We start from the raw sequence: 26,297 nt of genomic DNA, 5'->3' as shown, positions 1-26,297 counted from the left end.
TACATTTACAACCTTAGCAATACAAACAGACAGGTCTGTCATTATAATGTATTGTTTAAATTTGATGTGGATGTTTTCACAGTTTTGCTCCTGGTCTGTGAGCATCTGCACAGTATGGCCCAGAGTTTCCAGCCCACACATGTGGGCTACATGTCAACGTGCCCTTAAGCAAATTGGGTAAATTCCAGCTTGTGCACACTGCTGCAAAACTAAAATGACAGTGTTTAATTTACTTAAAGTCCATCCAAGTTGATGGCAAATGAGCAATGGTGGAGACATAATGTAATTTCTGATTTCTAATATTCATCCTCCACTTAGAATGAAAAGGTTACTTAGTTATTATTTTCATAAAAAATACATTTAATCTCTTAACCCTTTTCTGCCACTTGAAAGCAAGGAACATACTATGAATCATAACACACTTTAAAACCTCGTGGACAACAGAATTCTGAAAGCACTCACCTGCCTACAGCTTGATGGAGACATTTAAAAAGCCTTTTTTTTTTTTTAAAGCAAGAACCTCTGCACGCTCTCTTCATCACCTTGTTGAGAAAAGAGTGGTGATACAGAGACCCCCATCAAGTTATTATAATAAAAGGTGAAATATAATAATTCTATTGAACACTTAATTGTAAAAGCCATGTTATGTTCTATATAAGATAACCTTAGCTTAAAGGACAATTAAACCAGTGAATAGCAAGTGTAAACAACAAAGGATAAAAGGTGAAAGCTCACAATTAGAAAGTATTTCTCCATGCAAGATGAAGTGTTTTATTTGTTCATATGCCAAAGCTCATACAATATATAAAAAAACTAATATAATGTCTCTAATTAAGAAACATAATCATTGACAAACTGCACTAACAGTACTTTACTACCAAGTTTAGAAGGCCACTTGCTATGCATCTGTAAATGCATCAACAAACAAACTAGCAAATGAATAATCAAACCACTATCAGAGTCCTCCACAAGCTTTTGAACAGATCAGTACCCTGAAATCAACCAGCCACTAACTAATCACATCCCGAGCAAATATTATCATCATGTCCATCCCAGATATTAATCTTTTGGGGTCTCTGGCATCTTATTGGCTAACTGGCATCTCCACAGACGTCTCTTTCTCTGTCTCCTCTTCCACTCTCTCACCCTCTCTCCTTCTGAAACAGCAGCAGCTTTAGCTCACTCACTGTGGAGAAGTGCACAAGAAAGGTCCACTCCTGATACTCATCACGCTCCTGCACATTACATCTTTTCACTGGGAAACAACAGCACAGGTAAATTACATGCAAGTGATTTGTTTTTTCTGCATTTGTACGCTCATTCAATTATTATACCGCATGCCTCTTAAAACATGACCACTAGGTTACAATTCTTCTCTTCTTCAGTTTTTCTCTTCTTTAAGGTTATTAATAGTGTGAATAAAACACATTTGTCACATAACCCCCTCCAACTGTCAGTGAGGGAAAACCCCTCATTATAAAGATCGTGTGTATGGATTTTCCATTTGCATGTAATGTAATCCATCCTGTTTGGGTTAATATTGTTAAAGGGAGCAAAGCATGCTCTTAAACAAAATTTTTATATCTGTTTAGTAAATATTTTGTTTCTTGGTTTATATATCAGCTACTTGCTAGAGCTCTGCTATATTTTTAACATTAAAAATCCAGAGATTGATACTGTGACTTCCATAAGGAATAAATCTTCAGTGTGGTCTTCTGATGACTAACGATGGTACAGAAACTGTGCATAGGGGAAGGTCCTTCCCAAGTAAAAATGTGCCATTTCATTTCAGCTCATTTGTGTAATCACGCTCAAAGCAAATTTTCAAGAAACACACATTTTTAAGCTTTAAAATGACAACATTTCTGCAGATATGATGATCTAAAACAGAATTGTTTTGTTTATGAATAGCAGTCATTAACGTGTTGTAATCATTGGAGTGTTGTTAGTTAAGGACCCAGGAGAAGTGATAGCGAGGGGAGGGATAATAATAAAAAAGGTTTATTAACCAAAAGGCCAAAAAACAGAAATTGACTCCAAGGGAGGACAAGAGAGCACTTAAGAATACTAGACTTTGTGGTGAAAACAAATGATGAAAACTAAAAATTAATATTACATAATAAATAACCAAGAACACACACACAAAAAACATTCAAGATTAACAATAAAGTAAAGTGGGTGCACGCACAAGGAAAAACTAAACAACATGTCTAAACAGAAGTCAAATAACGGGCGACCAAAGAACTAAACTTGTGCCTAAACAGAGACAGAGTACCAGACACCCATCATACTGTGATATTGTAATATTCATAGACATCAGCAGGCTCATCCTAAGGCTCTAAATGGATTTTGCACTATTTATTTAATATTTAGAAATCATTTCAAAGAAAAGAAAGAAGAAAGAAGGTTTTAAATTAAATATTTCTCTCTTGTTCACCGTTCAAAACGTGTTAGAAGATCGTCACTAAGTTACAACAAATTTTTACTGTCTAATCAAAACCAAGCACTCAATCAAATGTAGCACTTTGAGATTTGTTAACAAATGTAAAGTGCTTTATAAATAAAATGAATTCTTATTATTACAAGAACCTCAGTCCTGCTGCATTATTCTGCATAAAAGTGCTGAAAACATTCGGATGGTCAGCAATCAAACTAATACTGAGCAGTGTGTTCTCTAAATGTCGACACAACCCTGTGATTTGACATTTTTATAAGACATTGCAGTGGGGGACGTACAGTGTTCTATGGCTCATCTTAGCTATTCATGTTTAAATGCCTTTATAATTATAAACCCTTCCATAATGTGCACTTGTGAGAATGTGTTGGTGTTGCTAAAAGCATGACTATTCAATAATGGTCTTCCATTTTGTAAATGTCATAACCTGCTTTCATCAAACTGTTTAGAATGTTTTCACGCAGCCCTGGACTGAATACACTGATTTGACATTTGAACATTTAGAAAATTTGTTAATTCTGTCATAACTCGTAAGCTTATTTTACTGTATTTTTGACCGCGTAGGCTCTGCTGCCATGGAGGGCAATCACAGTGCCTCTGCTGGAAGCACGCTGCTATCTGTGTCAGGAGGACCAGCAGAAAGACAAGTTTACGAGGTTGCAGTACAGAGCAACTCCACCAAGCACAGCTCCCAGTTTGCAGATGTGGCCCTGCTGCAGATGTTCAAGCCAATCATCATCCCCTGCTATGTGCTGGTGGTGATTGTAGGCATCTTTGGAAATTACCTGCTCCTCTATGTCATCTGCAAAACCCGCAAAATGCACAATGCCACCAACTTCTTCATTGGAAACTTGGCCTTTTCTGACATGCTGATGTGTGTGACTTGTGTCCCCTTCACTCTCGCCTACGCCTTCAACCCACATGGTTGGATTTTTGGTCGATCAATGTGCTATATGGTGTTTCTTATCCAACCCGTCACTGTCTATGTTTCGGTTTTCACGCTCACTGCTATAGCTGTGGACAGGTGGGTGGATCTCTCTAAACTTATAAGAAGTAATGCCCCTTACATCAAGTGCAAATAATTAACATTTTTGAAAATGTAAACTTTTTCTAATTGTTTTATTCTCTTTCTGGTCTTTAACATGCCAGAACAATATATAAGAACTATAATCAACACATAATCAACATCATAAATTAACATCAATGTATTGGTGCATAAGTAAAATTTCAGTTTGAGTTTTGTACTTTGGTTAGCGTGTAAATTCATTTCTGAATTCATGAACAGATGAAATGCAAAAGAGTTTTTTTACAGTACTGAATGTGCCTGGACCAAACCAATTATCCAGCTTAATAATTTGTGCACAGAAAGAAGAATTATTTTTTTTCTGCACAGACATTAGTAGATAGCTGCTGATTTCTTCACAAAAAAATTCATTCAAACTTCAATATTAAAGCTTCCTTTTGCAGTTTTACACACAAATTTCTCTCCCTCTGGGCTGAGGACCGCACCATTAACTGAAGCTTTTATGTGCTGGCTGGAAACTTACCTTGACTTTGGCTTCACCAAGAAACTATACTAAACTAAATATTTTTCTGTATGTTGTGTGTTTCTAGTTTAGTTATCCCATTGTAAAGCACATTAGACTACATTTATGTGTAGTAAGTAAGAGCTAATAGTACCCTGGAATTTTATTTAGGAGTATATAAATAACATTTATTAGCCCATGTTTAATAATGCATTATTCAAGCACGAGTTGTTTATCCTTAATAAAATGTGCCACTCTGTCTTTTTCATTTTTATTAAAGATACTATGCAACAGTTCATCCCCTAAAGAAACGAACCTCTTTGGCTACCTGTGCCTCTGTCCTCACTGGAATCTGGTTGTTGTCCTGCGGGCTGGTTGCTCCAGCAGTGAACCACACGTATCACGTTGAGTTCAAAGAGGAAGGCTTCACCATCTGTGAGGAGTTCTGGTTGGGGCAAGAGAAAGAAAGACGTGCGTATGCCTACAGCACTCTTTTGGTCACGTATGTCCTGCCACTGTCAGCTGTCTTTGCTTCTTATCTTTGCATTTCTGTCAAACTGAGGAACTGTGTTGCACCAGGTCACAGGACACAAGACCAGGCAGGTGCTCAACAAGCTCGTAAAAGAAAAGTCTTTCGCTTAGTGGCACTTTTGGTGTCTGCATTTGCAGTGTGCTGGCTTCCTATTCATGTATTCAATGTGCTGCGAGATATAGACATTCACCTCATTAACAAGCGCTACTTTTTACTTATTCAGCTGCTGTGCCACCTGTGTGCCATGAGCTCATCTTGTTGTAACCCCTTCCTCTATGCATGGCTACATGACCGCTTCCGCACCGAGTTACGGAAGATGTTCAAGTGCCATCATCGCGTTGGAGTCCCTGCCAATCACTGTGCTGCCAGTGGAATCTTGTAATTATGTGCTAAAGATGATCGTTTTTTATTATTTAACTTCATGATTGACAAAGACAAAAATGTTAGCAAATTAGAGGAGTTCATCTTCTAGCCAGCCAAAAAAGCCACAGAACTTTGGAAGTTCAATTTGGCCCTGTTCAGTACAAAGATGAATAATTAGCCATGGACAGGCCTATATTATAGGACAACTCAGACTTTTGGAGAGATTTGGAGATATAAAATGAGAAAAGCAGAAATATTAGTCCTTTTGGTAGTGATCGGTGGTAATTGATTCATTCTCTGGGGATAACCAATGTCTACAATGCAATTTCAATTAAGACAAAACTTCAGCAAGTTGACGTGATGAGTCACTGGGCCACTTTAAGCTTTGAGACAATGAATATCAGCAGCTGACTGGAAGGAAATATATACTCATATTTTAAGATACTTTGTCGCCATGTGTTGGTTGGCTGTTGGGAACCATACCCAACAGACAATGTGTTAGATAAATGGTCCAATCTAATAAGTAATTATCAAAAGAGGGTCTACAAAAATGTACGTAGTTTCTTTCAAACCAGCCTCTGAAAAGCATAAATATCTAAACTAAAGTGGAGATGAAAAGCTGGACAAAAACTGGCCAATGCTGCTACTGGAGCAACAACCAACAAGCTTGTTTACTAAATGTTCACTACAAAATTGACTCTTCTATGTTGGTAAACGCTTCAAGAAATAGAGTAAAATAGCTAAATATTATCTTAAGTCAAATACATGCACTATATGTCTGACCTATATGGAATAAAGGAACCTTCTTTTATAATGTTTCTAAAAAGAAGGCAAAGTCTTATGATACAGACGAGAAATAATTGATTAAAACCCAGGGTTGTGATGATGAACAATTGTATTGGGTATGAATAGAAGATGAGGCTGTCCCTTCAGACTGTCTTTGGAAATGTTCCCTGCAGATGTAGTTGTTTCCACTTGGGCACCGCTATCAGAACTAATCCTCATATGTTCCTTCTCCTTGAAGCCTTGTGGAACAAATTACATATATGAACCTGCTCCCCTGGGCTTTAATTTTCGTAAAGCCTGTACTTGATGAATATGCACATTAGTATATTATTTATCCGATTATTTCTGCCAGCATTGTATAATGGCTGTAAAATGAAACTGTTGTAGTGCAGTCGTTGGTTCTATTTTTGGCTTAATTTTGTTTCTATTGCTTTTTGAAATGTACAAAATGTACAGACAGATGTAGTTTAGAGGCTGGTACAGTCCTGAAATAACCAGAACACTCAGCATTTGCCAGTATGTTCTCCTGTACTCATAACAGAAATGCTGCATGGTCATTTCACTATTTGTATTGCGGTTCTGGTATTTGTCATTTTACCTGTTCTGTATCCACACTTGTCTCCTCGCAGGTGGGTGGGACACTTATTGTTGCGGTAATAACTTTTTTTTTCCTGTTAAGCTTTTTATGAACAGTATAAAGTGACTGGCTCGGGATGCATATTTACAACTACCACAGAATTGATGGTAAATTATGTTTATGGTTTGTAGTATACTTTGATGTGTGGCCTGCTCTGTCATACACTGTGTAAAATTGTGAATAAAAATACAGAAACAAATTCCCTCTCTGTCTTTAGTCAATGTAACTGGATGGTAAGAGGCTACAGAATTAAATTATATCTAACTAGGTCAGAGTGACCTCCTGTGCCTACTACAGAATTTACTGTATAAATCAAAAAGAATAAAAGTCTTTTCTGCATAATAATTACATTAGTCCTTCTCAGGACACTGAGATGTGTGAAAATGTATGTGAAAATGTATTGACTTTTTGAATATGGATACTCTCGCAAAATTCCGTTCCTGTTCCGAACATTTCTAATCAAAACATTTGTGCCTTACTTGGACCTGAAATAGCAAATGCTGATATTTTGTGTACTAGTACACTGGAGTGGGTAATATTAAATCTTTGACCACTGTCAGTTCAGTCCTTGCTGAAACAAAGCAAAAGAGTGAATTCAATAAAAACGATCAGCTAACACAAGTTGGATTTTTACAAATATATGATGTACCAATTTGAAAAAGCTTTTACTATGAAAACATGACTTAATAGTCCAATCAGTCACTGCTAATTTTCAGACTGACGTACTAACATTTTCAGAGGCTTAATAATGGAAAATAAATATGAAACATTTGTAGGTTCCTTACTAGGCTGATATTCAACCAATACAATGAAGGTTTTCACCGAAAAAGTAATAAGAGGTATTTTTTAAAGGCAGAAACGTTGACTTACAATAATATGACAAGTACAGGTGTCACTGATAATATTTGATGGCTCCATTATATTCATGTGAATCTATGACAGTGTGACACTGGAGCACCGTGCACAATACCAGAACCCTGAAATCAAGTCAACTAAATCAAATTCAGTCATCCTTTATTTTTCTACACTGCTTTTCTTACTATTACAAGGTGTCTTGTACAAAAAAAAAAACACAAAAAACAAACAAAAAAAACTATATAAATTATAGTCACTCTAAAGGTGCAAAATCATAAAAGAATTCCAGCATCACACTGTAAATGTGATAAAAGCTTAAAGAGCATGAAACTTTACTCAGACATTTATTTCACACCGATTGTACATTATGTGGTGTCTACAATAACCATTTCAATTCAGCTTTATTTGAAAGTCAACTAATTAGAGGGAGCGAAACAAACAATACGTTGGATAAAACTAAATCAATAACGTTGCTGCATTTCTAATTAACTCATATAGAAATAAAACTGCATCAAACTATATGCATCCTTCATGGAATAGTCCTAAAACAGGAAGTTCAATTAAGCATAAAATGTTGCATTTCCCTGTATAACCAATAGCCACAAAGGTGAACATTGGTCTAGAAAACTGGTTATGATTTGTTAGTGTCAGAAACAGACAGCATCTTCTGTGTCAGAGCGAAAATTCTAGCTTCCTGAGGAGTGCGGATGTATGATTCAATTTCACTGTCAGAGATTTCCTCATCACCAGTTACATCCTTGCACTCTGGCTGCTCCACTCTTCTTTTCTTTGCATGAATCACACACGGGGGAGCAAACAGCACTCTCTTTCCCCAGTTTGGTGCTGGATATTGGCTCTCTTGTGTGTCACTTTGTGGCTCAGACACTGTGCATGGGTGACAATCTCCATTGCCTGGTTGCCCGGTCCTTTTAGAATTTGGTTCACATTGTTCTACAGAAGAGGAATTTGGAGCCGTCTTTGCAATGTCAGATCTTTGGGATTGAGCAGCCTCCTGATTTAAAATCCCCTCACAGCTAACCTGACATTCCCCCAGCAGAGCGTCCTCATGGGTTCTCAGAGCCCTCCTTAGCAGGGCGTTTCTGTGCTGCAGAATATCCTCAACCTGCTGAACAACATTGTCTGGTGTCACCATTTCTCTCACCCAGGGAATCTCTCTACCAAGCTTACACAGCACCTCCTTTATCTCCGTAATTCTCTTCAAAGCAGGCTTGTGCTTTTTCACTTTGGCAATCTGACAGAATTTTTCCAGAGAGAGTTTGAGGCGGTGTTTGGTGGGTTTTAATGACTGCCAAGCTAAATAGATCACTGCCATCATGATAGGGATGGGCCTACGGCCAGTCACAATCCAGGAGTCTGCTGCCAGTTCCACGAGAGCAGCAGCACGTTTTGTCAAGTCTTGGATGTTCTCAGCCAATTCTTCAGGAACATGGGGAGAGCTAATTTTATACCTGAGAGAAAGAAGAAGATTTTAAATCAAGGTTCACTAAAGCAATATATTGTACTAGGAATTTAAAATGAAAGCACGTTGTGTATCATGTAGCGCAATGCTGAATCTATTCTGCATGGATGCTCTCCAGAGAGACAGTTGTCTTTCAGTTAGCCCAGAGACCAAGCTTATTTTACAGTCAGCATTGACTGAAACTAAGCTAATCCAAAATTGTTCCTTGCTTTACTGAATAGTAACTCATCCTGTTGGAAGTGCATCACAGTTCCACTTTAGAACTGCTAATACAGCTGTTGTTAATAAATGTTACACTTGGAAGTTTCTTGATTAAAGACCAAAATAAACTTGTCTGTTGTTGGGTTGAAGTGCTGTCAGCCAGTGTCTATAATCCAAAGATCATTGAGTCAATTTTTTAACATCTCTGTAAAACCGCTGAATGAGAAATAATGTGATCAACTTAGTTAATTATAAACATTGTTTTCTATCATATGCTATTATATTAAAATGTACTAAATGACTGAGCCATAAAAAAATAAAATACATTAAAAAAAAAATCCACCACTGACTGTAAGATTAGTTTAACAGACAAATGAGAATGTCTGGACAGGTTAAATTTGCTGTCATTCTGCTCTTCTACAATATATATTTTTTTAAATACATGTCATTTTAAATGGTCTGTTTAACTTTTTTAAATTGTTGATTACTCCAGAGAAACCACTGTAGACCACTGTCCTCCACTTACTCCTGACAGTGGGCCTCCATTACATCTGTGATACTGACAAGTGGAGCCTCAATATTGAGAATCTTCACCATTTCTTGATAAACGGTACCCACGACCATTGGGTCGGCATCCAGCAGGCAGCTGATGGTTCCCATGGTAATGGGCCAGTTAAGCTGTCTGCAGCTTACCAGCACACAGCAACCAGTTAGAATTTCTTTCTTCTGGAGGCTCACATGGATGAAACTCTCGTGCTGATAGGCCTTGTTGTAATAGGTCTGTGAATAATCCTCGATTTCTTTGTGGACCCTGAGAATCCGACATAAGGCTTTCAAACGCTGCAGACCTGTAGCAAAGGTAGAGTTTGTGAGCAAAGCAGAGTCAAATACTGACAGAATGTATTATGTAATATGATCGCTGACATGCAAAAGCTCCCCTTAGAGAGACAATCTCACCTTTTTTCAGGTTTACACACAGCTTTTTGGCCACAGCTGTGGTTCTGCTGTAGGAGACATCTATAAAAAGCACACAGATTCTAGGCAACAACATGATAAACATGGAATGTGTGAGAGTTTGACTTTAGGCAAAAATAACATGCGGTACATGTGCAGTACTTATTATAATTAAAAAGGAGATTAATCTTTTAAGAGCTGATCAACAAACAGTGAGTAATCATTCAAACTATGAACTTTCGAGTTGGGACAACATTTTATTTGTTACTCATTAAAAAGTTAGGTTTACTTGACAAATCATTAACAAGCACTGTAAAGAAAATGGTTCTGGTATTTTCTAGTCCTGTACCAAAAATATCTTTGCTGTTTTAAGAAAATAATAGTTTAATGTGTTTAACACCTTATAAAAATTTAAGCATGCCTTTTAGCTTATACATTTGTATCTGTGTACTCTATACATTGGTCAATAAATAACACAATATTGCAGCAGAGAAATTCCACATCAGGTTTGGGTTAATTTAGTGTCTTCGTTCATTTGTCATCCAAGTAAATACAAGTTTATTTTTTTATGGGAAACAAGTTCCATTTACTATAATATTGATCAAGATTGTTTATTATGACTTTGATGTATTTTTAATTGTTAAACCCATCAAAGCTTTAATAATACAGCTTGATATTAAGGGCAAAGTTTTGGTAACAAAGTGCAAAACTTTATTAGCCGTGCACTGTGCTGGAAGTGTGTCTGTAACCTAAAAAGCTGTTTTCAGAGATGGTATGAGTGATTGTTTCCAATCGGTTCTCTTTGTTTGTTTGTCGGCTCGCAATAATGTCGTATTTTACATAAAAACATAAAAAGGAGTAAATTTGAATCCTTAACCTCTGAGTCGATTTAGTGTCTTTTCGGTAACAAACTAAAATAAATAGAAAACGTATTGGTGGCTCAGATCAATGAGTTTGTCTCTTTTCATCTGTCTATCTATCAGGAGAGAGAAAGTGAGAGAGAGAGAGAGAGAGAGAGAGAGAGAGAGAGAGAGAGAGAGAGAGAGAGAGAGAGAGAGAGAGAGAGTAAGAGAGAGCGAGTGAGAGTGAGAGAGAGTGAGAGAGAGAGAGAGTAAGAGAGAGCGAGTGAGAGAGAGAGAGAGCGAGAGAGAGAGAGAGCGAGAGAGAGAGAGAGAGAGAGAGAGAGAGAGAGAGTGAGAGTGAGAGTGAGAGAGAGAGTGCGAGTGAGAGTAAGAGAGAGAGAGAGAGAGTGAGAGAGAGAGAGAGAGAGAGAGTGAGAAAGATCTCTTCTGGGTGTTTTAACGTTACTGTGATAATTCATACCTGAACCCCCGACTGGTTCTGCGGCCAGGACTCCCTCGGACACTACAGAGCCACAGTCCACACACACCAGCTGACACTGAGCGTACAGATCATCTTCTATGACGTTGGTGGAGCCGCAGCCTGGGCACCTCGAGCCCGCGTTAGACATCTTTACAAAAACTAAAACACCGACAATGGGACTGGTTACCGACAACTAAAAATAACAGGCGATAAACTAATCTAAGTGCCGGTGCTTCTGCAAGTTGTTGACAACCGCTGAACGTCGCTGCTCTGAAGGGTACGTGAACTGTGTCCGGGCAGATACAACGCTGGGGATTTAAATGGTTCCGCTCGATGCTGCTCTCTTGACGAGGTTACAATAATGTAATTCCCAAACTGCACTCACTGATCACATAAACGATGAAAACCAAACACATTCTGAAACTGACATCAAAGTCAAGATAGTCATTCTGGTGAAAACAAAATTGGACAAAAAAAAAGAAAAATACATAAAATGCATATATGTGTTTCTACACGTTGGTTGGAGTTCAGCTGTAGTAGATTAAATTGATGACATGATTTGGAAAGGTACACTCCTCTCTATAGAAGGCCTCACAGGTGAGAATGCCTAGTGTATCAGAAGAAAAGCCATAGGGTCCACCAAATGGCTGCAGATCTTTGAAAGCCTCGAGTTTCTACACTTTTTCCACTCTTCCACTTTGTCATTATGCTGTACTGAGTGTAGATTAATGAGAAAAAACTAAATTTAAACAACTGTAGTACTGTATCAGGCCACAGCATGAGTACACACACAAACACACACCCATATATGCAACTGTTAATTCAATGATTTACTTTATTTTGCATATGTTAATACAATAAAACAGTAACTTAAGTATAAAATAATAACTGAGTGCATATGTTAATATGTAAGCTAATTAAAGTGCTTTTAGGGAAACGGTAAAATCAAGTAAACTTTCTGACATTTAGGACAAGAGCAGGAAACTGTGCATAAAGTAGCAAGTGCTGATTAACAGTAAAGTAGCTCTTTTACATAGTCAGCAATAAACAGACAGTGTACTGTACAAAAAACAAAAAAACTATTGATTTTGTTTTGCCATGAACTTGTACTATAGTAATAAGTCTATCATGGTAATATCAAATTTACAGTATCAAAGTTACAGTAGACACAATTTTATTCTGAACGTTAATTCCCCGTTACAAATACAAAACATTGTTTCAACATGTACAAATTGTAACCAAGTGTCAAAAATAATACAAAGTATTTTGAACTATGTAGAATATCTTTGAACTCGTTATTTCTTTTTCCAAATACCTTTACATTTGAATCATTTGCCAAATCTGATTTGTTCATTCCTCCAGAACCTAACTTTTACTGAACCTTTTATAATTTAAATCAAAAATTTGCTGTCATATTACTGGGACTAAACAGGTTTGGTATAGTGGAAAAAAGCCTGATCAACTTAAACAGCCTTTTTCATAGAGCTCAAGGACATAAGGATACTTGGTTTTTCTTCTATGACACGCACAAGCAAGTTGTCAATGTATTGTTCCAGTTCTGATATCTTTTTGTCTTTCTCTTTGAGCTGCTTCTCCTGCTTCAGCACCAAGGAGATGAGTTCCTCCTGAGTCAGCTGGGAGTATGGCCCTTTCAGCCTAGTGTCATTTACCTGTATGAAAATGTTAATATTAAATGGAAATATGGCTAAAATATTTATGCTATTTGAATAATTAAAAAACATTTAGATAGACACAGAAACCTTTTGTTTAGTTTTTTCTGATAGTTTTTTCTACTATGTAAAATATTTGAACCACCATAAAAGGCCCAATTAGAAACAATAGAGATACCTTTGTTTTGTTCTGAACTTCACCAAGAATTCCTGTAGATTTGTTATCCGTTTCCCCTTTATTGATCAAGACAGGCTGCTGCTCCAGAGGATTAAGAGGTTTCACAGGTTGAAGCCTGCAATGAAAAAAAAAATAAAGATGTATATGATAGGAAGAAAACAAAGTAATTGTAAGTAGGACTTTGTTTTACATATCTGTTTATAAGATTCATATTTTTTCCGAAATTGATATGAAACCATTTTAACAATCACTAGTCAAACTATGGTTTGTATTAGAACTGTAAACTAATTGATCCACACCAACCTTATCATATATAGAACATACTCGAGTAAGTAAGTATAAATGATGAAAGAAAAATGAGGAATCACAGAACTACTTTTTATGACAGACTCGGGGCACAATACTGGCAGCTACTGGTGTGTGATGAATAATTTAGGAAGAAATGGATGACTTGCATAAATATTCTTTTGCTCCCTCACCTCCGTGAAACTGAAGGATGCATGTCCTGCTTCCCACCTGCTTCCTCCATCGTACTGTGCACCTGGGATTCTTGTAGTGGTCTCTCCTGCACAGATATTATGGCCTCTGACTTTGAGGCACATAGGTTGGTTGCCCGGTTCTCAATTATACTTACATCTGCAGGTGGTGGAGGAGCACGGGCCACCTTTAAGGATTTGATTTTTGTTTGAGAGGCAGTAAGTGACACATCTGGAGACCAGGATGTTGACCCTGTATTGCCTGATGTAGATATTTGTGCTTCATTTTCATCTTCCTCATCCTCAAAAGGATTTAAGCCATAAACAACTGCTTTTACCTCGGAGCCACCTCCAGAAGTGTCACCAACAGAAGACATAGCTGTTTTGGCTTCAGATGATGGCTCCTCCTCCATAGAACCAGGTCGAGGCGGTGCAGGACGTTTACCCTGTGTGGGTAGGCTTGATGTGCCTTTGGTTGTACTACTTTGTATCAAGCTCTGGGTGCTCTTTGTATCTGTGGGAGACCTACTCACAGGAGCGATCATTTGCACTGAGCGCTGAGGGAGAACACTGGCCGTTTTGATGTCTCGGTCGTCACTTTGCTTGTTCATTTGAACCACATGTCGTGTAGATACATCGGTTTCCCTGTGACTGTCATCTTGATTCCTTCCTGGAGGCTGAGGAGCTGGTCGCTTCTCCCGTTGAGCACAAATCATGTTCCTTTCATCATTAGAAATGGTCTCAATTTCAACTTGTGACACAGTAGCTTGACATCTGGAGAGGAAACACAGACTACATGTTTCACAAAAATGTAGTAGTAAGTTAACAAGAGTCTCAGAGAAGCCAAAATGATGCAAAACATACATTCAAATACAGTGTATGCAGTGCATCACTGCTCTATGATGATCTGAAACAAGTCATCAATAATTAAGAATAAAAGATTATTAAAGTCTTGTCGAAAGGATTGTGCTGCAGAACCACAGACCAAAAAAAAAAAACAAAAAAAACAAACAAGTTATAGATGAGAAATCAAATAGAAAAAGTGGTGAAAAATGGGATTTGTCTTTTGCTAAATTGTAGTGCTATAATTGAAGAAAAATGATTTTAATTCGCCAGGCAAATCTCTTCCTGAGATCTCTGTGGAATTATGAGCCACTTTTGCTGTCAAACCTGGAGTAACATCCACACATCTCAACTTATTTTCACTCCCTGTTGTTTTAGGATACAGGATATAAAACACTCTTTATAAAAGTATTATATCAAGATAAACTGCTTGAGATAAATCTTCTCGATTTTAATATACAGTACACTACAATGTATTAAAGTGTGTATGTACAACTCCAGTTGAATTGAGGATTTAATACAATATTTCATTGTGGGTTTTTTGGGTAGGGGCATGCACACACCATGAGGGGTAATCCAGCTACTTTCTACAGAAAGAAAAAATTGAGGTTCAATTGTTTTCACAGTGCTTGTGGCTTGGCTTTATGAATAATAATGTCAGTCAATTCACCACTTTGACTGAGACTGAAATATCTGAACAACTATAAGATGGATTGCAAAGAACTTTAGTCCTAAGATTCATGATGAACAGAACAAAGCCTAATAACTTAGGCAATGCTCCCCTAACATTTCCTTTAGCACTGCCATAAAGTTACCAATGACAACAGATGGACGATTTGTAATAGCTTTTATATGCATTTCTAATATTTCTTGTTTCTAAATTAAACATTTCTATTAGTGTGTGAAATCAGTGTAATGTGCTTTAAGCTAACCTCAGTTGGACATTTGACACTTTGGTTGTGCTGCTGTTTGGTCCAGCAGAGGAGTCGGGATCCTCCTCAAATGGGTTGTATGAATCCTGAAATAGCTTCGTAGAGGTGAGGTCTGCAGGGGTCTCCTCAGCCACGGTAGATCTCCTTCCTGCAGTGTTTCCACCTTTTGAACTATTGTCTCTTTCCTTTGGTTTTTTTGCATTTGTTGTTAACTTTTCTTTCTCCAGCAGCTTCCTGGCTTCATTTTCTTTCCACTCTCCTTCAGCTTTCTGCACTTCTGCGCTTTTATTTTTTTCATCTTCCTCAGTCCTCTTTTTTTCTTCTTCCTCTAGTCTCCTCTTTTCCTCTGCCAACCTCTTTATTTCTTCCCTTTCCCTCTTTATCCTCTCCTCTTCTTCATATCTCTTCTTTTCTTCCTCCATCCTAATCCTTTCCTGCTCTCTCTTTATAATTAATTCCTCTTTCTGTCTCCTCTCTTGTTCCTCTTGTCTCTTTTTTTCTTCTGCTCTCTCATACTCTTCCTTTTCTTTTCTAGCCCTCTCCTCTTCCTTTCGTCTTTTCTCCTCCTCTATTTTAATCTTTTCCTGTTCCTCTCTTTGCCTCTTTTCCTCTTCTTTAGCTCTTTTCCTCTCCTGTTCCTCTAGTCTTCTCATTTGTTCTTGCTCTTCCTCTTCCCTCCTCCTCTCTTCCCCCATTCTAATCCTTTCCTGCTCTCTCTTTCTAATAAGTTTTTCTTCCTCCTTCTTTTCCTGTTCCTCTTGTCTTTTTTTTTCTTCCACCACTCTCTCATACTCTTCCTTTTCTTTCCTAGCCCTCTCCTCTTCCTCTCGTCTTCTTTCCTCCTCTTTTTTAATTCTTTCCCTTTCCTCTCTCTGCCTCTTTTCTTCAAGTCGTCTTTTTTCTTGCTCTTCCTCGTGCTTCCTCCTCTCTTCATCCCTCCTAATCCTTTCCTCTTGTTCTCTTTTAAAATTCTCTTCTGCCTCAATCCTTTTACTTTCTTCCTCTTGTTTCCTCTTTTCCTCTACTAATCGATCACATTCTTCCTTTTCTTTCCTAGCTCTCTCTTCTTCCTTGTGTCTCCTTTCTTCTTCCTCCTTTTGCCTCCTTTTTTGTTCCTCTATTCTCTTTTTTATTTCATGATCTTCTTCTTGTCTCCTAACCCTCTCCTCTTCCTCTTGCCTCTTCCTCTCTTCTTCAGCCCTTTCTTCCTCCTTTTTTATAATCTCTTCTTCCTCCTTTTTAACTTTCTCTTCAGCAATTCTCCTTTCTTCTTCTTTTAGTCTTCTATTTTCCGCCGCCAATTTATGCTCTTCTTCTCTCCTAACCTTCTCTTCTTCCTCTTGTTTCCTCTGCTGTTCTAGAGCCCTATCTTTTTCCATCCTAATTGATTCCTCTTCTTCCCTTTGTCTTTTTTCTTCCTTAATTCTCCTTTCTTGTATCTCCAGTGTCCTCTTTTGCTCTGCTAACTTTTGTTGCTCTTCTCTCCTGACTCGCTCCTTTTCCTCTTGTCTCTTCCTCTCCTCTTCCCTCTGAATCCTTTCCGCTTCCTTTCTTTTTACCCTCTCTTCAATCCTTTTTTCTTCTTCCTCTCTTTTCCTCTTTTCTTCTTCCTCTCTTTTCCTCTTTTCCTCAGTTAGCTTTTCAAGCTCTTCTTGCCTTCTCACTCTCTCCTCTTTATCTTCCTTTTTCTTAATCTGCTCCTCCATCTTAATTCTTTCTTCTTCCTCTTCTTCATCCACATCTTCTTTTATATTTTCTTCTTCAGCCATGTCTTCCTCCTCCATCCAGGGTGAATACTGCCTCACTGCTCGTAATGAATCAGTAGACGGGAGAGAACTTTCAGGAACCTCTTCCATGGATCCACGACCTGAACTGGCCAGACTGAAATTGGAGCCAATGCGAGAGGTTCGAGTTTGTGGCTCCTCACGGTAAACATGGCTGCCGTTAATGCACAAGTTGCTCTGTTCTGTAGTGCCTTGATTTTTGTGACCAAAAGAGGAATCTTTGCTGTCTGAACTGCCTGAACGTTTATGAATCATAAATTTGAATTTCTTTTTTCCTGAAAGGACATTTGACAATTCACATTTAGTTACAAACAAGACAGGATATATAAAAAAAGAATATTGTTGAAAATTGTTGCTCCCAACCTTCAGAGGACTCCACATTCAGACCAGACGACTGGCTGCCACTCAGTGTTGAATTCTTCCCAGGCAGAACAGACATAGACTGAGACATGTTGTTCTGCAGGTTAGATTTGGGAGAAAACAAAGACTTAATTTTATGCTTTTTCTTTTTCTCATCCTTCCCTGAAGGCACTTCCCCATCCACATGTGCCTCCTCTTCACTGTCTGTCAAAACCTGAGTAAAGGATGGCACCAAGTTTGACACAGCATCTGACTCCTTCTTCTTGCCACGAACTTTGTCCTTGAACTTGCCCAGGCGGGACCGGGATTTTCCGGCGGTGGAGAGGTCAAACATGCTGCCGGTCATGTTGTTTCTCATAAACTGAATGTCAAGAAGCACCTGTCCTCTGTCTTTGTCTGCCTTGCCAGTTTTGTCCAGCAGCTTAAACCATCTGTTAAAGAGAGGTATATTAGAATGACAGTTTCCGTGAAACACTGTTTACAGACACACAATCTCCACATATCAGATTTACATTTGGCCACTTGGCGGCAGCAGGAACAACCAGTAAAAACAACCGTGTGATAACAGCGATAGCTTGTTAGCAAACAGCTGCTTATTTACACACCCAGTAGTTATAGAGCAACATTATCAGCCCTTCAGAATTGTATTTCTCCTCAACAGAGAATTTTCAGCTTTTTCATTAAACAGATGTTTGCTGCCTCCAACAACAATGTTAAAAGACTGATGAGAGTGAGCCAAAACTGTAACTCTGTGGGCTGTCTACATAAAGATAAAGGAGCTACAGATTCAAGCTTTAAAAATGTCTGAAGGTGGATTTACTGCGTATTAAATATTTTGGACATATGAAAGCCACAGAGAGGTACGCTTTACTTATTTAGTATTTTGTCTGGGGCTGATTGACACAGTTCAAATGAATACCACAACTTCAATAATAACTAGAAAAGGCAACAGCCAAAGGAATTACGTGGGAGAGTTGTTAAACTGCAGGAGAGATGCAGTTGCTCAGAAGCTGCCGAGAGTTGACAAGTTTTCACGTTCAATTTATCAGATAAAAAAGAATGGAGAAAAACAAACGATATAGAAGAGATAAAAGGAAAGGAAAGACAGAATGTGAAAGACTAAACGGTCAAAAGGAGAAAAGAAATGAAGCTGTAGTATCCACTTGTCTTGTATAGCTCAGCTGGGGGAGCCGGTGCCCATGAACCATGGGGCAGTGGTGCATCTGGGTCAAGTTATTGGGTCCTATTATTGTGGATGGTCAGTTTTCATTGTTGTTTCCTTTATTAATTACATATCTTTGGTAGAACCTTTATTATATTTGAACAACATATATTTCAACAGCTGTAAAACCACAATTCATGATTTTTGAAGCATACAATAAAGACAAAAAAGAGAAACAAATACCTATACCCGGTATATATGGCATTATACAATATGCCAAATGTGTGTGATAATAAATAATGATAATAAAACAGATTTAATCGTTTCTCTAAAACAGTTCTATTTATTTTTAAGTTGTAATTCACTTGGGATTTTACACAAAATGATCAAATACTCGCTTATGTACTCATGCCCCAAACTATACACAATACAAAAATTATAATAATAGGCCCACAAATTAATATTTAGCATATGGTACAGTAACCTTTACAGAACGGTTTAAAGGAATCATCCTCACTAGGACTGAGACTTATGTTTAGTTTCTTTGTGGAAACTATGATCTATCCCATTGCGAATGGAAAAGTGACTCAGCAGCAACTTTAATGTTTTTGGAAAGTCTACGGGAAGTTTATTTTTGAATAATTACACTGTAGCGTGAGTTGCACCCTCTAATATTGAGACTGAGTACGTTTAGTAGTTTATACTTATAATTTGACAACTTTAATGATACCCTGAAGAAGGAGGGATCTTTTATTTATGAAGAATAGTCTTGCTCTTCATAATACATAATACATAACACATAACAAACACTAATCTGCTATTAGTCTCATCATTACCTTCTAAACATAAGAGTATTGGCCACAGAAAAGGAAATGTCAGTATTTTTTACCTTTGTTAACTTAGGTAAATAATAAAAAGACAAGATGACAGTCAATATAAAAACAAGTTGCAACCTTAGACTAGAAATTAAAACATGAGCCTTCTGTATGTGGGAAAGCAAGCTCAAAGCTAAGACATGCACTGAAATCAGACTGTGTGTCAGTATGGTCCAGTACTGACATAAAGGTCTCAGAGTGAGCAGAATAATTTAACAGAAGAAAAAAGAATAGTAAGCAAAAAAAGTGCCTATCAGGCAGAAATCTGAGGCCAACTCACCACAGAACAAAAAACACCAACTGAAATCTGGGTTCCTGGAGAAATGAGGAAATGAGGAAGGGGCTGCCCGTGTAGTTCTGGCTGTGTTTCTGTGTCTAATCAACAATCTTATAATGTGAAACACAAAAGTATCATTATTAAAATGAATAGTTTCAGGTTATGCACTAAAAGTTTTCTTTGTGCCTTTTTTCCTTCAGTTTACAAAACACCTCTCCAAGAGACACTAGAGTAAACTGTAATGAATACAGTGCCTTCCTTCAATAGTCCTGAATCAGATAAGTCCCCTTACTCCTCCCTCAAGAATGCTTTAGATGTAGGGCACAAGCAATTTAAGAAGGAAACCACCTCTTCCTGGAATTTGCGAAATGGATCATCCTGTGGTGACAGGTCCCCTGACTCCTACTGCTGATGAGTAAGAGGATTTGCAAATTGTTATCTTTGAGAATAAATATATTCCCCTGTGAGGCTTGTTAGTGATTTGCCTGATAAAAGTCCTTCAACAAAACCCTGCCAGATACATTAATGATTTATTGGTCATGCAAATGTAGACAGGTATGTAGCTGTTCTCAGCTGTAGTAGTAGCCCAGTAGTGAATTTACATCGTACAAAGTAATGAAAATAATTGTTTCTCAGTACAGTATAATAGTGTCTTTATAAACAAAGCAGAAAAATATCAAATTCTTCTCAATCCTAAAATTTATGAATGTGCTTATAATTGCCATAAAAAAAGATATAAATTAATCTCGGGAAATATAATATAATGTTACAGAAATCAGAATCTAGAAGAATAGGTTTAATCCTGACTCTAACTGTTGTATTTCACTGATGCCTACAGAAGCCACTAACACACATGTAAAAACAAAGGAAAAAAAACAGAGAAGTAGCAAGCTACTTCAGTTAAATCACTAGGGAAGTTGCAACAGTGTTTGGGCGTTAGCACATATGCAGTGTGAAGGAGGAAGAGTGGCGTTCACTTTTCAATGGGTGATGGTGATAATGTTGCCCTTAGTATCCAAACTGGATCAGCAATATGCACTCCTGTGAATAGAAGGGTGTGTGCTGCTCTATTGTACAGACAAGAGGAGAAGAAGATAATGCACGACTCAACGTTTTGCAAATGTATGCTACTTTCTGCACACACACATCCTTCCTTGTTAAGCCTGAACCACTGATAAGACAATGCCCTGAGTGGCCCAAGCCTGTCTTATCACAGAATACAGCTGCTTGGAGGAGAGCTGATTGACTTCAACAACTTGACAGTGATAATATCCAAACGACAAAACTGTCCCGGGTTATCACATTTGTACAAGAAGTCTATGTGAAGGCCTCTGTGAAGAAACCACAGCAAAGCAGAAAACAAAATTCACTTTCCTAATGTATGTCACATACCCCTGCTTGAACCTTGTGTTATTTTAGAATAGAACAATCATTAATCTGGGAATTATCACCTGTCAGTGTTAAAATATCAGATGGACACATGAAAAAAATCCCATTTAAAACCAACCACTATCACATTTTACTCATTTACTTAGACATTCCCAGTCTGCATTTTAAATGTTTAAGATAATACCAAACAATTTTAAGGCTATAGCACAGATAGGTACCCAGAAATAGTGAAATTTCTGTGACAAGTGGACAAACTAAATGCTCAGGGAGATCATCAGCTTAGCGACTGCAAGTTTGAAAAACACCATGCACCTTAAACAGTGGAGTGTTTGTACTGGCATTTCATGGCATGTGTAACACTGTTTGTTTGTCAGGCGTCTGAACAGCCCCAGTAGTCCTGCTCAGTAAACTTGACCCTGATTGACTGTCAATGTTTTTTCATTGATAAAACAGACAGGAATGTGAGATTTAAATGTTAGAGACAAGGTGCACTCACCAAGCTTCCCCAAACCATCAGAAAACAAGCAAAACATTTAGTCAATTAAAGCTAAACTTTTTATTTATATATTATGAATTTTGCTGGTTTAACAAAAACTCTATAGTTTCAGTGTGAGGTATCCTCAAACTTTACACATGTATGAACATGCAAAAACACTAAAAAAGTGAAAAGGGAAAGTGATTTCACACATCGTCAAAAAGAACAAATGCTACAAGAGATGCACAACATGAACCACAAGACTGCATGATAAGACATGCAGCACACAGCGAGGTGAAGTTCAGCTAAACTGGTCAGATCAGGTCAGACCAGAAGAACATAACACTAGGGCACCAGCCACACTGGTATTTGTGACACAATGTCTTCTTGACACGGCTCACTTCATGCTCTTCCATCTAATAGAATTATGGATTGTTAATGGAGACTTTCACAAATTAGTTTAGTTGCTTTTGTGGAACATTTTCCATTACATGATTAGACAGAATATGTTTTGAAAATAAACCACAACATCACATGTTGCCAACATAACAGTTCATATGATATAACCAAGACATCCCACAGACTCAAACCAAAACAAACACTAATTTTCCACTTGGTGAGTGTGTGTCCATGTGTGTTTGAGCATTTAGACAAATGGGCTACTCCTATGTAACACTAGTCATATAGCGGAGACTAATATGCACACAAATTGAGGGTGACAACTTAATTGTAACAAAGATTTGTGTTTTTTTAAGTCGTTCAAAATTATTTTTGACTTACTCTCAACTTAACTGTATTGTTCTGTCTTTGACACTGCGTGTCAACTTTTCTTTAGTTTGCCTTAAAACGTGCACAAATGAGCATAACATGTGACGTGACAAATACTTTAGAAGCTAATCCCAGTTTAATAAATAACATAATAAAGTGTAATATTTAAGCTTATAACTTCCAGCACAAATATAGTGAGAATGGACATCAAGGTGAAAGGAGACATCTTGTCATTGAGCAGAACGGATTCAATGAGAAGAGAAAAAGGTTTTGTGCTTCAGGTAGTTAAAATGAGTTAAATGGAGTGTTTGTTCGGTTCAAAGCAGAGTCATTTAAATGTCTTAATGCAAGAGTGGAGGGGAGCTTTAAATATTAAACCATCTTCCTTTGGCCAACATGTATACTGGCCATTAGTGACACTATAGAACAGTAAGGCCCGTAGAACGCAAGCTCTCCCATCATTACCACAAAAGAGAGAGGGTGTCAATTATTTACAATGGAGCAAAACTTAGATTTCACCTATGTTGCTCGTGCATGTGTGTATGTGGTGTAATTAGAATTTGAAGTTAATCATGGCATCCTTAGAGCATGCACTTCATTAGCATTGAAGTAAAGTTTGGCTTTTCTACTGGGAATCTCTCTTTAGATTCTGACAACTTCACTCAATAAAAGAGTGAATCTTTTGACTCACTTCATTTGCCTGAGTAATGCTGATTGGCAACCTCGAAGGCTGCAGCCAAGGGAACAAATCTGTTAAGCTGCACTGGAGCGAGCAGCCAACATTCTTGAGTCAATCCCACCAGAGTGGGCCTGTGCAGTGATGGATGGCTCCATGTTTGTGTTTGTATACTTCACACCACTAACAAAAAGGGTCAAGTATCAGAGGGAAATTGCACTCACGGTGAAATAATCTTTACAAATACGCAGGAAAACATATTTCTTAATCTGCACGTTTTTATAGATGCTGCATATTTTTTTAAGATTCTGGATAATTGTCCAGCAAGATCATAAAGCTGCAGTTGGACTGTTTCTTTCTTGCTAGGAACATCTGCACTATAACAAGATATTGTGCATATCCATACAGAGTATACCTTATGAATAAACAGGGAGATGCCTTCAAGCTAATCATATGTAGTTGTACTGAAGCTGAGATTCCTTTAAAATACTGTAGTGTTCATTCTGTAGTTGTTTCTGATGGGGAAAGCAGGAGGTCAAAGGGTCAACTGCTGCGTATGATGGCTCAATGAAACAATTACTCTGTATATTTCAAAGTAACTATGATAAATAAATAAAAACTTTCTCCAATATCATTTGTTTCTGGTTTTCTTTTGTGAATAAACTGAATGTTTGTCTTTGACAGTATCATTTGACACTACAGGATAATTATAATAACATTATTATATATTATTATTATATAATTATACTTAAATATAATATAAAACTGTATTCAGGGGCCAATTCAGAAGCATTAGTTACTCTACTTTTGATCCTTTTACAATGTAACTAATTTGAATGCAGGATTTTTAAACCTCTACTTCCCTTGACATCATCATCTTTATTTAAACAATTACCTTTTCACTTCCGCTGTGTGCACTTACTCTGTCTTGTTGCGGCTTTCGTCTTCGCTCAGCTGCAGCAGATTGATGACAGCCTGTCCCAGCAGTTTGTCTGGACCCACCAGGGCCCGGTGCAGGACGTGGACGTGCAGCGTCCCCCGCTCACCACCACCACCTCCTCCTCCTCCGCCTCCACCCTGAAGCGGCTGCGGCGGCAGGTCGAAGGCGGCCTCCTCCTTCCACACCGGGGCCACGCTCTTCTCCACCACCGAAGTCTGATATTTCTCCTTTCCCACTTGCATGATCGCGTACGCATCGTTGGTGCCGCTTTTCCCCTTTATCCTGAGGCCTCTTGCTTGGAGGACCGTTACCTGGACGCTAGTGGGACACCACTGCTGATCCGCCAGGGACATGGTAAAACAGTTAGTTGCTGTATCGTAGTAAAGGGAAGGGTAGTGGCGTCCACCATCCGCTCACCGTCAGACCGGACAGAAGCGAGAAAAAGTTTTCCCACGAGCTGAAGTTGAGGAAACAGCTGATTGGGCGTGGTTAGAGCGAGAGGAGCCACTCCCAGAAATCAACAGGTTACACGACACACTGCGTAGAATGTTCATTCACACCAAAACAATCATTGGAAACTACAGGCTTCACTTTGACAGGTCTTCAAGATTCGTGAGACCTGTCAAAGTCAGCTACATTCAAATAAGACTGATTGATTTGCGTAAATAGTCTTAATATTACCGATTCCTCAGTGAACTAAAGAGTCTCAACGCCTTCTCCTACCTCACAGCACATATGTCATCAAAAAACGTGAGTCCTCTGCTTGAATACCTGTGTCACTTAGAAAGGACTGGATACTTGGCAGGCATGTGACAGCTGATAGGTTTCTAGTGTTAGGGCTAAGTTTCACAACCAGCTCCACTTAATCGAGCTGCAGTGATCCTGTCTGCACGCATTTAATCACAAATGCAAGGTCAGATGAATTTAAGGCTCAGAAATACTGTTTCATTAAACAACCAGTAAACTTTTCAGACATGATTGTCTGTCTGTTTTCTACTCAGATTTCCATAGTGTTGGGTAGGTATGAAAAATTGATGGTACCTAATCTGAACAGTATATTGAGATATATTGATGTTTATTTACTAGTAAAATGTTCTTGTTCCTCAGTCCAGATGTCTGAACAGTGACTCCTGCTGTTTAAAAAAGAAAGTAATGAAAAAGGAACTACAGCGAATGAACACAATTTCAGGTCAAACTACTACTAACATTTGCTTCTAACAACCCAAGACACAAACTGAAAAGCCACAGCATCATAGAGTACATTATGCTCCAGGTCTGAAAAGGTTTGATTTCACTCTCTCCAGTTCATGATGCTGAGCAAAGATTAAAGGCACAAATCTACAAATAGCTCCTTGAGCCAATTAGCGAAGTGACGCACAAATGTTGGCCACGTCTTAGTGTATGACTGTGATTAACAACTGTAGTACTAGGCACCTTAAATAGATCCTCCACAACAATTTAGGCTTTAAATATTTACAATCAGTTAATCAGATCTATACGCATGCTCACAGGACAACAGGTCACTCTAGACAGAAAATACATTTTTTATGTGCTCCTGACCCTGAGGAGGAGTGACACCAAATTCTTAATTATGATAATTTGCATTCACATTATGTAAGATGTCAGAGCCTGTATTTACACGGACCAATAAAGAACCATATAGTATTTTAAACATTCACTGTGTCTTCATTGTCCTTTTGTTAAAATGTCTCCAGATTTTGATTCTTTAAATGATTGTCTTGATTTTGAACTTCCTGGCTGTGCTCACTAATGAGAACTTTGCTGTAAGTCTTTGGCTGTTCTTCTTAGAAAGCATCGTTTACCTCATCCCCATCACTAAATGCTAATTTAAGATTTAGTTTTGTGTTTTATAACCAGCTTATAACATACAATAATGACCCACAAAAGAAGATCCATTAATCCTCCTTGTGCTGCTATGATCATCCTAAACATGGACATTGACAAAGAACATGCTGAGAATATGTGGATCAATCCCCTAGACAGAACAAACATCAATTGTCTGACATAGTTTTTCCTCTCTGCTCACAGGAGTAAAGTAACAAACACAGCATATAATGGCAAATAGCAACTCATCATCCTTTAACAGATAATTTAAAAAGCCAAACCTACTGCTGTTCCAGAAAGCATCCCCAAACAGAGGATCATATTGTAAGGTAAAAATAACATCATAGCAAATATATGAATTGAATGTCTTTTTGGCTTATCCCGTGTGTTCAGGGTCGCCACACTGGATCATTGTCCGCATGTTGATTTGGCACAGTTTTTACGCCAGATGCCCTTCCTGATACAACCCTCCCCAATTTCTACCGGGCTTGGCCAGGCACTGCTCATTTGGGGAGGGGAATGGGCTGTTAAGGGT

General features: G+C 38.1%; 3 protein-coding genes across 4 annotated transcripts; 1 reads left to right on the top strand and 2 right to left on the bottom strand.

Annotated features, from left to right (window-relative positions):
* Nucleotides 1-6,481, top strand: LOC137104287 (prolactin-releasing peptide receptor-like). Its single transcript, XM_067485252.1, has 3 exons — nt 1-1,274; nt 3,020-3,479; nt 4,262-6,481. The coding sequence occupies exons 2-3, from the start codon at nt 3,031-3,033 to the stop codon at nt 4,893-4,895; spliced, it is 1,083 nt and encodes a 360-aa protein (XP_067341353.1). The 5' UTR covers nt 1-1,274; nt 3,020-3,030; the 3' UTR covers nt 4,896-6,481.
* An 815-nt stretch (nt 6,482-7,296) lies between these two features.
* Nucleotides 7,297-11,405, bottom strand: brf2 (BRF2 RNA polymerase III transcription initiation factor subunit). Its single transcript, XM_067483897.1, has 4 exons — nt 11,113-11,405; nt 9,793-9,852; nt 9,362-9,683; nt 7,297-8,623 (listed from the first exon to the last, which is right to left on the bottom strand). Exons 1-4 carry the CDS (start codon nt 11,258-11,260, stop codon nt 7,786-7,788), a joined length of 1,368 nt encoding a protein of 455 aa, XP_067339998.1. The 5' UTR covers nt 11,261-11,405; the 3' UTR covers nt 7,297-7,785.
* A 519-nt stretch (nt 11,406-11,924) lies between these two features.
* LOC137103492 (caldesmon-like) lies at nt 11,925-24,400 on the bottom strand. Of its 2 annotated transcripts, none has more exons than XM_067483895.1 (6): nt 23,900-24,400; nt 17,359-17,786; nt 15,212-17,270; nt 13,440-14,210; nt 12,961-13,075; nt 11,925-12,782 (listed from the first exon to the last, which is right to left on the bottom strand). In XM_067483895.1, the coding sequence occupies exons 1-6, from the start codon at nt 24,268-24,270 to the stop codon at nt 12,576-12,578; spliced, it is 3,951 nt and encodes a 1,316-aa protein (XP_067339996.1). In that variant the 5' UTR covers nt 24,271-24,400; the 3' UTR covers nt 11,925-12,575. The 2 variants fall into 2 exon arrangements, with proteins under 2 accessions (XP_067339996.1, XP_067339997.1); XM_067483896.1 differs by lacking the exon at nt 23,900-24,400 and adding an exon at nt 19,673-21,605.
* Nucleotides 24,401-26,297: the final 1,897 nt, after the last annotated feature.

This window comes from Channa argus, chromosome 18 (assembly GCF_033026475.1).
Source record: "Channa argus isolate prfri chromosome 18, Channa argus male v1.0, whole genome shotgun sequence".
Lineage (NCBI taxonomy): Eukaryota > Metazoa > Chordata > Actinopteri > Anabantiformes > Channidae > Channa > Channa argus.
Note: the sequence above shows the minus strand (reverse complement) of the source record. Positions and strands in the feature narration are given on the sequence as shown.